We start from the raw sequence: 13,753 nt of genomic DNA on the forward strand, positions 1-13,753 counted from the left end.
ATACAATTTGCACTTTCAACCTTCAGCCTTGAACCTTCAATTTGAACTTTCAACCTTCATATGTATTAGGCTGCGGACGACATGACGTTAAAGGCTTTCCAACGCTCCGCTTACATGTTGAAGCCCAGGAAGGAATTTAAGCGCTACTCACCGGATGATTATGCGAAAGGAAAGAATCCGGTGGCCGGGGGCTCTCGTTTGTCAAGGATGAGAAGCATGGACGATGAGGTTGAGGATGACGATGACGATGAGTCGGATGACCCGGAGCAATTTGTGGTTGCGAGAAGGAAGAAGCTAGCATCCAAGAGGGGACGAGGCCCCAAGTGATTTGGAGTTGGTGTTGCACTTGTCGAGCTGAACTATTTACTTTAGTTGTGAACTATTTCGAGTTGTGAACCGTTTAGTTGTTGTTGCACTTGTTGTGAACCATTTAGTTGTTGCCTATGATTGTTGCACTTGATGATTCCTTGGCTATCACATATATGATTGTTGCACTTGATGATTCCTTGGCTTTCACATATATGATTGCTGTCAAAATTACTTTATTACTGTTTTAATTGCTTTATTGCTGTCAAAAGATCTTTATTGCTGTCAAAAATGTTGTTTTCATGTCTAAATTCAGATTCCAGCAGATTTTCACATGTGTGGCGCCTAAGCCTTAGGCACCACACATGTGAGGGTTTTCACATGTGTGGCGCCTAAGCCTTAGGCACCACACATGTGAGGTGTGGCGCCTTAGGCTTAGGCGCCACACATGTAAAATAGACTGGGGGAGGGGGTTGGGCCGTGACTGTATAAGCCCATGTGTGGCGCCTAAGCGTCAGGCGCCACACATTACAATGTGTGACGCCTGAGGCTTAGGCGTCACACTGCCTGGGGGGTGGCCCCCTCCCTGCCACGTGGTCGGGGGTGCGGCGCCGAACATCTAGACGTCACACAGTACAGTGTGGCGCCTAGGTGTCGGGCGCCACACAAAAAGGTCAGGGCGGTGAATTATTTCCCCCGCGGGATCAATCCGTGAGTTCTTTCGTCCCAGGGGTCATTTTTGTCAGCTGCACTTCTTGACACCTGGCCCATCGCTTCTCCAGAAGACCAGAATCTACAACTTTCTCCATTCCAAATTAATCTAACCATCTGAAGTCAAACTTCTCCATACATGATCAAAATATAAAAGAGCAATACGTTAATATCCACATCAAATCTAAGGGTACAGAAAATATATTATATTATTAATTTAATATAAACCTAATTTATTGTTGTACTCCGTCCATCCCAAAATTCTTGTCTTAGTTTTGTCTAGAAATGAGTGTATCTAAATACTAAAGAGATTTTTGGGACGGAGGGAGTATATGCTAATATTTTTTCCTATATGCTTAAAACCATACAAAGCACTATAACAAAGCAGTCAGATACATCATACAAAGCATTAACTTATTTGTTCAAAAGCACAAGAACTGCGTCCAAATACAAACTGCGGAACACCCAAATTCGCTTACATCTCAGCACCAACTCACGAAACAATTAAAACGTTCAGCCTATTCTTTTTCAGATATACAGCACGGACTCTTCTTACCCACTTCTGTTGTCTTGTTACAGAAATTGGTAGAGAAGAACAAGCAAACCACTGACGCAGATCCAGCTCGGTCTTTCACTAAAAAACACGGAACGAGCACAATCCCCTGCAGACAGATCGCATCGAGTACAGAACTTTTTCTTCCTCGAGCGACCATGGTAGCTTAGCCAGCCACGACAAAACTGATGCAACAACTGCAAAATGTAAAAGGGTGAGAGCATCCTTGAGCTAGCTAGGCATGGACACCATTCCCATTCGGATAGTATTTTCCATTCGCTAGACCATTGGCAAGCTTCTTCGCATGCCCATTTGAGTGTACATCAGCATTTTGGTGTGCAGCCAGCGTGTATAGACCATTGCTAAATTGATGTTTGGCAGGAACCACATGGCCATTGGAGCAACCCTGCAGCACCTTGTCCAATTGCCCAGATGAGGCAGCAATTAGCCCTAAAATATAAACCAGGATTAACATATGGTTTTCCATTTCAAAGCATGATAAAGTAGGTGTTTCTGAACAGTGGACAGGCAGCAAACAGCTTACCAACAAATAGTGGAGAAGGTTTCGCAGGTCTTGACTTGAATTCAGGATGAAATTGTGCTCCAACGAAATACTGGTGACTGGGTATCTCGATTATCTAGAAAATTAGCAACTTGATCAAAGCGTGAATTTTTTTTTGAATGAAAGATTTTCAAGCAAGCAAGTAATGGTTTTAGTCAAACCTCCATTCTCCTGCCACTCTCATCTTTGCCAACAAACTTGAGTCCAGCGTTTTCAAACTCTGGCACCATATCAGGATTCACCTGTGAAGAGGAACATGCTTCACTCATGTGAACAGGCATGAACTTAAATGCACTCATATGCTCATTGCAGCTATGAAAACACAATTATTAATGCCGGACCTCATATCTGTGCCGGTGCCTCTCATCGACATAATCCACGTTGCCATACCTAAAAAAGGTGAGAAAGCCCACAACTATGTAAGGAGAATGCTAATAAAATGAAACCTGGGCATAGGGAAATCATTATGGAGAAGGGACTATATTCACTCACAATTTAGCTGACTTGCAATCAGCAACCTTGAAGAATGTCCTCCTTGATCCTAGGCGCATTGTGCCACCCATATGTGTTTTGGAACCCTAAAACAAAAATGAATAGAAATCTAACTCCAAGGTATGCATGGGACTGAAAAGAAGTTGCTTTGTTACCATTAATCTTTATGGCAACCAACGTGATCATTAATAACAAAAGTTGTGAATTTCAAAAATAATTACCTCAGGCATAAAAATAACACATGGGGTCTTGGCATTGGGGTCAAATTCAGTACTGTTCGCATGAGGGAGATTCATGACATGCCTAGCAAACTCTACGACAGCCATCTGCATTCCAAGACATATACCAAGATATGGTACATTGTTTTCACGGGCATACTTAGCAGCCAGAATTTTTCCTTGAACACCTCTGTCCCCAAAGCCACCAGGTACTAAAATGCCATCGGCACTCTGAAATGAAAGATCTTTATATAATCTAGATGATTTTTTTTAGTGTAGAACAGTTTCGGTGGTGAAAAATCCTCACCTTCAGTAAATTCCAAGCTGCTTTGTAAGCATCAGGTGCCTAAGAAAAAAAAAACTTGTGTAAGAAAAGGAAATAGCCCAGATCGAGCATACAGAACAATAGGAGACTACCAAACCTCAATTCTGGTAGAGTCCTCAAGATCTGTAGAAGCAACCCAATCAACAACTAGCTTTCTGTGGCAATAAACCGAAGCATGCAAGAGGGCCTACAATTGTGCAATTGCATCGGATTCAACTGTTAGACACTAGCAATCATTTAGAAGGCATAAAGGGATAGTATAGCTGTGCAAATCTAACTCACCTTCAACACGGAGAGGTAGGAATCAGATAGACCAGTGTACTTCCCAACCATAGCAATGTGTAGCTGAAATGAAACCATTAGTCACTTGGAACTATAAGAATAAAGAGACTTGAGGGTAACAATCAAAGTGGGAAAAACTAACAGTATCCTGAAGGGTGTCAAACATAGTAGCTCTTGCAACCCATTCGTCCAACTTTGGCTCACGAGGAAAGCTGCAAATGTGTACACATAAATATTTATTGCACCGACACACTACAGCCTGAACAAAAAACATACTGACTAGATATGTATAGGCAAACCTTTCAAGGTTCAGAACTTTAAGAATAGCTTCATGCGCCTTTTGGTCCTGCGGGACAAAATAAGATTGAGCATTAAACGCAAATATTGAAGAACCAAAAATGAATTACTACACAGAAGATGAGATGTGCTATACCCGTAGCAACAAAGGAATGCGCCAAATATTGGAAACATCATACAGAGTGAGAATGTTTGCTGCCTACAGAACAAATTTGTTCATGAGCTACCAGGGGAAATTAGCTACTAAGAATATGAAGCAAACACTAACAACAACATTTACAGTTCAATTACCGGCACATGGCAAAACTGAGACAGTTTCTCTTTCACATTTTCTTCCAGTTCCTGTCAAATACAAGTGCGAAAAATGAGATTGAGAATACAAACAAATATAAGTAACATACAACATCAAAGTAAATGAAGGGCTAACTAACTTTTGTACTGCGACAAGCTAAAATATTTGGGGTGAGGCCAAGTCCCCTTAAACCACGCACACTGTGTTGAGTCGGCTTGGTTTTCTATAAAAGTAAATGAAAAAAGAACAAATATTAGGCAGTGACATTAAAATCAAAAAAAATTCACATATTAAGATGTACTGTACTATACATCATAAAACAAGAAACCAGAGAATTTGGATACCTGTTCACCAACAACATTCAGAACTGGAACAAGACTGACATGCACCAGACAGAAGTTACCAGGTCCTGGCAACCAAAACAATATCCAAAAGAAGATAAAGATCCCCCTAACCCAGAAAAGACAGTACAGTTTTTTATGTATCAATATAAATGTGTAAGTTCCTCACCAACACGATACGAGAATTGACCCAAAGCTTCAATAAATGGCATAGATTCGATATCACCTGTAGCAGTAGTGACAACATAATCAAGCTACAGACATCAGCTAATCAACATAAATAAACAAATAAAATAATTAATTATCTCATGCCCACCAATTGTTCCGCCGAGTTCGATCACACAGACATCAGCTGGTCCGTCCATGCCGTCCACCGGTATCATAGCAACACGCTCGATCCAGTCTTGTATGGCATTTGTAATGTGTGGCACAACCTTGATGATTAATCGGTTTAATGATAAGCACTTCAAGAAACATGCATACAGTAGTTACCAGGACAAACAAAAATAAAAATGGTGTGCATAGGTGGTCCTCACCTGCACAGTCTTTCCCAAGTATTCCCCTTTCCTCTCCTTGTCAATAACAGACTGTCATGAACAAAAAAAAGCAAATAAGAAATGTCAGAACAGCTTGGCACACAGGGGGCAACAACTGTATTTAGAATGTCACATACTCCCTCCGTCCAGAAATACTTGTCATATGAATGGATGTATCTAGATGTATTTTTGTTCTAGATACATCCATTTTAATCTATTTGCATGACAAGTAATTCCGGACAGAGGGAGTATTAGACATGCTGTCACGGGCTGGTGGGTTGGAACGGAGGTTGTAGTCATGGAAGACAGGAGGCCGAGGCGCAGGAGCAAGGGGTGAGAGATTAGATTGTTTTCTGCTTAACTTTATTGATCCCTAAAGCTGGCTATATAAAGCCTGATTACAAGACTAGACTCCTACTCTAATTGGGAGTTGGCAGGGTAACCTTCTACGGGACTAAACCTTTCCAACTAGCCCAGACTCCTAATCTAACACAACTTCTGTAATTACAATATGCCATAGCTTAGGCTGGTGCAGGCCCAGCCAGCGTGGGTCGTCGCCTATAGGGCTGACCCCACATGACATCTCCCCCTCCATTCTGAAACAGCTCATCCTCGAGCTGGAAACCTGGATAACGATCACGGAAGGTAGGGACATCCTCCCATGATGCAGCAGACGCCGGCTGGCCCTCCCACTGAATGAGCACCTGTTGAACGCCGCGAGCAATACGAGCACGCAATGCCTTGATAGGAGTTGGATGCACTCGACCTTGAAACAGCGGGGAAGCATCGGCTGAACTTCAGGTGGCTCGCCATGGTATTTCTTCAGGACCCCGACATGGAACACATTGTGAATGCGGACGCTTGGGGGTAGCTCCAAACGGTAGGCAACCGTATCAATCTTAGTGAGGACTTTGAAAGGCCCGTAGAATTTGGGAGCCAACTTCCCTTTAGCGCCCACTCCAAGGAATGCAGCCGGCCGGTGCTGAAGACGTAGCCAAACCCACTCGCCAATATCAAAAGAAAGAGCCCGATGCTTATCATCATAGTAATGCTTGTACTATTGTGCTGCCTGAAGGAGACGCTCACGGATGTCGAGTAGGTATTGATCACGGTTGAGGAGCTGTCGTTCGACTGCCTGATTGCGAATTTCGCCCGGCGTATAGTCCCGGAGCCGGAGCGAGGGGGGATCCCGACCATAAACCACCCTGAAAGGAGTATCCTTCAATGCTGAATGGTACAAAGTGTTGTAGCAGAACTCCGCCCAAGGTAACCATTGCAGCCACTACCTTGGACGATCCCCTCTGATGCAACACAAGTACATAGTGATGACGCGATTCACGGCCTCCGATTGTCCATCGGACTGTGGATGAAAGGCCGAACTCATGTGCAAGCGCGTCCCGGCGGCGGCAAACAGAGCCTTCCAAAAGCCCGAAGTAAAAACCACATCCCGGTCTGAAACGATGGATGTTGGAAACCCATGAAGTCAGACAATTTTGGAAAAGAAGGTTGTAGCGACAGACTCAGCAGTGTACGGATGCGCCAAGGGTATGAAATGTGCATACTTGGAGAAACGGTCCACGACGGTCAGGATCACACTCTTGCCGCCCACCTTTGGAAGTGCCTCAATGAAATCCATGGAGATGTCTTCCCTGGACACGAGATGGAACCGTCAAGGGCTGCAACAAGCCGGCTGGATGAAGCTGCTCCGTCTTGTTGCGTTGACAAACTTGGCAAGCACGAATATACTGCTGAAGTGCTGCCCTTGCTTGCGGTAGATGGAAATCCCGGCAAAGACGATGAAGTGACTTCTGGATACCTTCATGTCCTCCATGGTGGGCTGCAGCCAAGACTTCCCCAACCAGCGGCGACGCGGGTGGCACATAAGCCCGCTGCTGAATGGTGACAATACCGTCCACGAGAGCCCAGGGCTGGCCCAACTCACCAGATTGGAGTTGTTCCCGTAATGCGACAAGCGTGGGGTCCGTGTGAGCAGCCTGACGAAGAGCTTCAAAGAGATAAAAAGCAGGCCCGGATATGGCAAGTGCCTGGCCAGCATCACGTCGAGAAAGAGCGTCGGGGACGATGTTTTGACAACCTGGTTTATATTCCACCGTGAAGTCGAACCCCAACAGCTTGCCCACCCAATGATTCTGCAGAATGGTAGCGAGGCGTTGGTCCAGTAAAAACTTCAGGCTGTTGTGGTCAGTTTTGACGATGAGCGCACGTCCCCACAGATAGGGCCGTTAGTGGCGCACGGCATGCACCAGACCAATGAGTTCCCGCTCGTACGCGGTGAGTGAAGCATGACGTGGAGCGATGGTTTTGCTGAAATAGGCAATGGGCCCTCCATCTTGATGGAGGACTGCCCCGAAACCTGATCGGCATCACACTCCACAATGAAAGAGACGGCAAAATCCGGCAGTTGAAGCACAGGGGCAGTGGTAAGAGCTGTCTTGAGAGCCTAAAGGCGGTAGTTGTTGCAGGCGTCCAAAGGAATCCATCTTTTTTAAGGAGTGCAGTGAGGGGAGCTGCGATGGTGCCAAAATCTCGGATGAACTTGCGGTAGTAGCCCGCCATACCTAAGAAACCGCGCACCGCCCGGACATTGCGTGGAACCGGCCAATCCATAATGGCGAGAACCTTGTCTCTTACCATGGCGACTCCTGCAGCAGAGATGACATGTCCCAGATAAGCCATGGTTTCCTCCCCAAAAGAACACTTGGAGCGCTTGAGAAACAGCTGATGTGCGTGCATAGCCTCCAAGACGAGTTTGACATGACGAAGGTGATCCGACCAGGACGAGTTGTAGATCAAGATATCATTGAAGAACACGAGCACAAACCGGCGAAGATAGGGACGAAGGACGTCGTTCATGAGTGCTTGGAACGTTGTTGGGGCATTGGTCAGCCCAAAAGCCATCACCACAAACTCAAAAAGGCCCTCATGTGTGCGGAACGCCGTCTTGTGGATATCCTCAGGGGCCATCCGAACTTGGTGGTAACCGAAACGGAGATCCAGTTTGGTGAAAAATCAGGCGCCCTTCGGCTCATCCAGAAGTTCATCGACAACGGGAATAGGAAACTTGTCCTTGATGGTGACAAGGTTGAGACCACGGTAGTCGATACAGAAACGCCAAGTCCCGTCATGCTTCCGGACGAGTAGAACTGGGGAGGAAAATGCCGAAGAGCTAGGACGGATCAGACCACGAGCCAGCATCTCTGAACATTGGCGCTCCAGTTCGTCCTTCTGAATAGTTGGGTAGCGGTAGGGGCGGGTAGGGGCGGACAGCAACCGGCGATGTCCCGGGAAGAAGATGGATATGATGGTCATGGGCACGTTGTGGTGGTAGACCCGAAGGGTCCGCAAAAACGTCGACGAATGTGGCCAGCAAGCTGTCCAGGAGATCCTTGCCTTCGCACGCATGTAGGTTGGCAGGCCTTCCGATGGAACCAAGGCCCGACCACTCCACCCGGTGATCCGAGTGCCAAAACGACATCCATTACGTCGTGAAGTCCCAGAGAATTGGCCCAAGAGTTTTGAGAAATCGTGTGCCAAGGACTATGTCGAACCCGCCCAATGGAATGGCATGCAAATCCACCACGAAACGCTCCTTGTCAATGGTGATTGCAGCTTGCTGCAGGAGTCCCCGACAGGTCACCTTATCGCCATTAGCGACCGTGACTCCCAGGCGTCGATTGGAGGAGAAAGGAAGCCCGACGACGGTGGCCAGCTCTTTCCAGAATCAAGCAAGGCTACCAGGTCACGGTCCTCGATGCAAGAGTAACCTGCATTGTGTCGCTGGTGGGAATGCCGGTGACAGCCAAGAGGGAGATTTGTGCCTCCTGGAAATCCTCAAACTGCTCGTCGTCGGCGTCGGCAGACTGTATGTAGAACAGACGTTTGCAACGATGGCCCCGCGCAAACTTCTCGTCACAATTGAAGCACATACCCTTAGCACAACGTTCATCCATCTCAACCGGTGTGAGTCTTTTGAAGACGAGTGCGGGCGAGGGGCTAGAGGGGTCTGGTAAGGCCGAATTAGGTGCGCCCATGGACCGGGGTGGACGGCTGGTGGTCCGTACAGCGGGGGCTGCGGCGCTAGTGACAGTATTGAGGTGCTCAAAGGAGATTGCTAAGTCCATGGCCGCGTCCAAAGTCGCTGGTTTCAGCATCTCGACCTGAGTTTTCATGGGCTCGCCCAAGTTGTTGGTGAAGATATCCCTCTCATCATCGTCGGCAATGGGGCGCACCCGAGAGGGATTCTCTAGGAAGCGCTTGGAATATTCTGCCACAGTGCCGGAGCGGCGGGTGGAGATAAGCTCGCCGAAGGGGTTGGCGCGTGTTGGCGGACCGAAGTGGTTGACGATCAGCTTTTGAAACTCAGTCCAGGACGGCCGCTAGCCCAGCTTTTTCTCAAGGTGGCCATACCATAATGCGGCGACATCGGTGAGGTGGTAGGAGGCGAGCCAAGTTTTATCGGCCTCCGGCGTCAGTTGGCCCAGGAAGAACAGGTTGCAGCGTGTCAACCAAGGTCGTGGATCGATGGACCCGTCATAGAGGGGGAAGTCGATCTTGTAGAGGCGCGGCGCCCGATCTGGCGGTTCGGTCATGACGGCCGGGGCTGCGGCATGGGACGGCTCGGGTGGCCGCAGGAGGCCGACGCCGCCTAGTTGGGTCGTGCCCTTCCCTTCAAGCCGAAGATGGCCAGATTCTGCGCGCGCAGCTGCTGGGAGGCATCAGCGAACTGTCCCTTGAGCTCCTTGAGTGTGTCAACGATCGATTTGAGGGTAGCGCGGTCCTCTGCGCGCTCTGTCCATGCGGTGTGGTTCTCCTCGAAGAGGCTGTTCAGCATGGCTACCACGGCCTCATGATCCTCGTGTTGTTTGAGCGCGAGGTCTTCTAGGGTTTGCGGCAAGGGCGCCGGCTGCGGAGGCAGTGGAGGCGGCGGAGACATCGCCGCCTGGATCGACGAAGAATCTGATACCAAGTTGTCACGGACTGGTGGGTTGGAACGGAGGTTGTAGTCATGGAAGACAGGAGGCCGAGGCCGAGTCCCTCGCCGGCCTATCGCTGGAGAAGGGGGTGAGGATAGGCGCCGAGGCGCAGGAGCAAGGGGTGAGAGATTAGATTGTTTTCTGCTTGACTTTATTGATCCCCAAAGCTGGCTATATAAAGCCTGATTACAAGACTAGACTCCTACTCTAATTGGGAGTTGGCAAGGTAACCTTCTACGAGACTAAACCTTTCCAACTAGCCCAGACTCCTAATCTAACACAACTTCTGTAATTACAATATGACATAGCTTAGGCTGGTGCAGGCCCAGCCGGCGTGGGTCATCGCCTATAGGGCTGTGACCCCACATGACACATGCTAGTACCCACATATATCCTTGTTGTTAAATAGTACTCCCTCCATTCACAAATATAACATGTTTTGGATATTTCAATATGGACTACATACGGTCTAAAATGAGTGAACAAACACACTAAAACGTGCCTATATAAATCCAATTCAGAAAAAAGTTAGAACATCTTATATTTGTGAACGGAGGGGGTACTATGAATCCTGTTCATTCTTAATGTACTCTACACTCTAGTGGCATAACCCAACAAGTACATCCTTTTCCTTCCTATCAAGTACAAGTATGTCAACATCGACTGAAATGTTTCACAATTGTTGAATGCTTGGATGCCAAAGAACTGAGGGTGGGATTTTACATACGTACTGTTCCTTATTGCAGACCCAAAAGGCATATAAATAAAGTTTAAGAATGAGAAAATAATTAGCTTACCTGGTAGATCTTTCCAGTAGTTATATTATTGTCCCGGGTGAGTTTAATATCAAGAAACCTCTCATAATTCCCAAGATCCAAGTCCACCTGCAAGATGCACAAGACAATACTTTTAATGAGGTGAGTGAATGAACATTCCCTAGCCATTTTTTTCACATTTGGACTTGGTCCTATGTCAGTACCTCACCACCATCATCTAACACAAACACTTCACCGTGTTCAAACGGGGACATAGTCCCAGCATCAGTGTTGAGGTAAGGATCTGCATATTGAGATAAAGCAAATATAAAATGTCAAGCTCATGAGGCCAACTAGAGCAATCGAGCAAGTATTAGCTGGCATGTCGCCACCAGTTCTACAAGGCAAAAGGTACAATCAAGCCCTAAGTACCGCAATGGTACAGGAAGTCACAAGGTTACAAGCTTACAACAGCAAAAACAAAGCAGTGTTTAGGTGGTACTGGATAAGAATAACTAGGAGCAACCAAAACATGTAGCATGGCAATGAATCAAGTCAAAGATTCCAACGCGCCAAGCTGGCATCTAATGGTTCGGCCACATCTACATCAGCATATATCTAAACAACATCGTGAGACCTGCACAGCACGAGGCATCTGAAAGACAAATACGAGCGGAGGGGAAACCCAGTCTTTTTCAGATATTTGGGAAATCGCACGGACACAAAAGGATGAAAGCATATCAGCTCAAATCTGAGAGCTTGTTCAGATATTTGGGAACTCGCCCAAGTGACTTGCACAGATCATTATCCGAAAATATTGGCCACAGATTGCAATGGCATAGGTGCTAGCCAGTGAAGGAAAAGTCAGAAGCTTTCTTTCATGGGCCGCCATTGTTCAGTTGAGACCTCAAACCTTTATTCCTCGCCCCAAATCAGCACCGCGGAAAAGATCTTCGTAGCACCCTGAAATGGTCTGCTACTAAAGTAGAAACCCGGGCCTGAGTTTCCCTTTGCTGGTCTAAAAGCTCTCTCCCACTAGGCCACTAGAAGCAATCGCTTCAATTGGGAAATTATAATAAAATCTGTCTCTCACGCGCGCAGAAGCCAAAGATCAGCAAGGTAATCAACATCATATACACCACGACCCCTAAAACCCTGGGCGGAATGTTGGAACGAGGGGCTTTCCACCAGACCCAGCCAAGAATGCCGGGGCGGGGCCTTCCTGCACCTACTCCCACCCGCAGCCTTGAGCCGCGCGAATCGCTCCAAAAGGGGAAATGAAATCGTAACGAAAACAAATCAAATCTTTCGCCGGATATCGGATCGAGGGCGGGCTCGAGAACCACAAAGCCAACCCCTTCCCGATAAACCCCAAACAGCGTCTTTTCAGGAGCCCGAAAAGGCGGTTTCTGAACACTAGGAAGAGAAACATCACACGGCCGGCGGCGGTCACGTACCGATCTTGATGGACGTAATGCGAAGACCGCACGCCTTGAGGACGACGCCGATGCTGCTGGCCGTGACACCCTTGCCGAGGCCGCTAACAACACCACCAGTGACCAGCACGTACTTCATCTCGCCGGGAATCTCGGGTCAATCCGCCGCCGCCGCCGCCTCCCGAATCCTTCTGCACCCCAAGCCCGGCTGGCGCGCGTGCTCTTGGGCTGGGCCTGTTTGGTGTTTATGAGCGCTCGCGTGCGGACAGTGGAGAAGGTTTTAGCAGGTGACTAGGGTAGCACGCAGCCGTTTGGGAGGGGAGGAGGAAGGGCCGAGGGGAGGCAATGGAGGCGCAGGGGATAGAGCCATGAGGAAGGAGGGCTTTGGGCTATTTATATTCTCTCGTCATTTTTTTATTTACCTTCCTCCCCCTCTCCTCTATTTGTCCGGGTTATGTTTACTCGTGATCGCTTTGAGGAGAATAAGAAATGTGAAATGGCGATTTCATGAATAGGAGTACATCTTATTTTTTACGGATGATTTCATACTCCCTCCGTCCCAAAATTCTTATCTTAGTTTTGTATAAAAATAAATATATATCTAAATACTAAAACATAACTAGATACATTTGTATCTACACAAATCCAAGACAATAATTTTGAAACAGAGGAAGTACATATTACTGTATTGTGTAGGCATTTTTCAATTTAAGTTTTAGATGAAGCATATCACATATTTTTCATGCATAGTATTGGGTAGGAAGGAGAGGGTTTCATGCATAATATTGTGTTCGAAATGTGTACGTGAGAGATTTCCATTCATATTGAATTCGTAAGGAGGATGACAACTGTCAAGTGTCTGCGTTCACTGCTCACCCTTCCAAAGCTATGATCATTTTTAGATCAACTTTTTCTATAACCTCTCTCCTGCTAAGCCAATGAACACCATGATGGGGATATGTATCCAGGGTAGGGTCATAGGTCTGACCTATATGTCATATCCAATGACACTACATTGAAGACTTAAAGATTACAAGGAAGGTTACAGCTGACTCGTCATTGTGCATGGGTCACTCGGTAGAACATCCACTTGGAGACTTTCTACCTTCACTCGACGGAAGCCTTTCACTCGGAAGAACTAGAAGTCAGTCGACCGCAGAAGATTAGAAGCCACTCCAGGAAGGCCAACGAGCGGGCATTCGACTGGTCGTGATAAGTAACATTTATTACGTACGTTATCAGTAACGTACGCCTTTATCTCCATTAATTGAACCCTTTATCTCCATTAATCGAACCCTTGGTTGCCCGGTCTTGATGAGGGGCAGCACACTCTATATAAGTCATCCCTCCCCTCTGGCACAAGGGTTCGCAGCGTGTGTAACACACATATTCCACACGTCAAGAGCTCCTGAGCACTGAGACGTAGGGTTGTTACCTCCACGAGAGGGCCCTGAACTCATACATCGTGTGTACAAACTCGCCGTAGCTAGGACTGTGCCCTCTCCTTACGTACCCCTCACCTCTACTGTCAGGCTCGTTCCCACGAAAGTTGGCACCCACCATGGGGCACACGTCTAAGGGACTTCCGGCGAGTTTACGATTTTCATCTTCATCGTGTCTTCCGGTGGCGGTTTGTTCTTGGGCCACGAGATC

General features: G+C 47.3%; 1 protein-coding gene across 2 annotated transcripts; it reads right to left on the reverse strand.

Annotated features, from left to right (window-relative positions):
- Positions 1-1,410: 1,410 nt before the first annotated feature.
- LOC123443884 (CTP synthase-like) lies at positions 1,411-12,476 on the reverse strand. Of its 2 annotated transcripts, none has more exons than XM_045120428.1 (21): positions 12,122-12,476; positions 10,889-10,968; positions 10,707-10,793; positions 4,916-4,966; positions 4,696-4,813; positions 4,549-4,605; positions 4,383-4,447; positions 4,178-4,261; positions 4,038-4,088; positions 3,883-3,945; positions 3,749-3,795; positions 3,592-3,661; positions 3,450-3,512; positions 3,265-3,354; positions 3,150-3,188; positions 2,846-3,073; positions 2,625-2,710; positions 2,474-2,522; positions 2,294-2,374; positions 2,115-2,208; positions 1,411-2,020 (listed from the first exon to the last, which is right to left on the reverse strand). In XM_045120428.1, the coding sequence occupies exons 1-21, from the start codon at positions 12,237-12,239 to the stop codon at positions 1,806-1,808; spliced, it is 1,836 nt and encodes a 611-aa protein (XP_044976363.1). In that variant the 5' UTR covers positions 12,240-12,476; the 3' UTR covers positions 1,411-1,805. The 2 variants fall into 2 exon arrangements, with proteins under 2 accessions (XP_044976363.1, XP_044976364.1); XM_045120429.1 differs by lacking the exon at positions 12,122-12,476 and adding an exon at positions 11,578-11,596.
- Between the last annotated feature and the right edge of the window lie 1,277 nt (positions 12,477-13,753).

This window comes from Hordeum vulgare, chromosome 3H (genome assembly GCF_904849725.1).
Source record: "Hordeum vulgare subsp. vulgare chromosome 3H, MorexV3_pseudomolecules_assembly, whole genome shotgun sequence".
In the NCBI taxonomy this organism is placed as follows: domain Eukaryota; kingdom Viridiplantae; phylum Streptophyta; class Magnoliopsida; order Poales; family Poaceae; genus Hordeum; species Hordeum vulgare.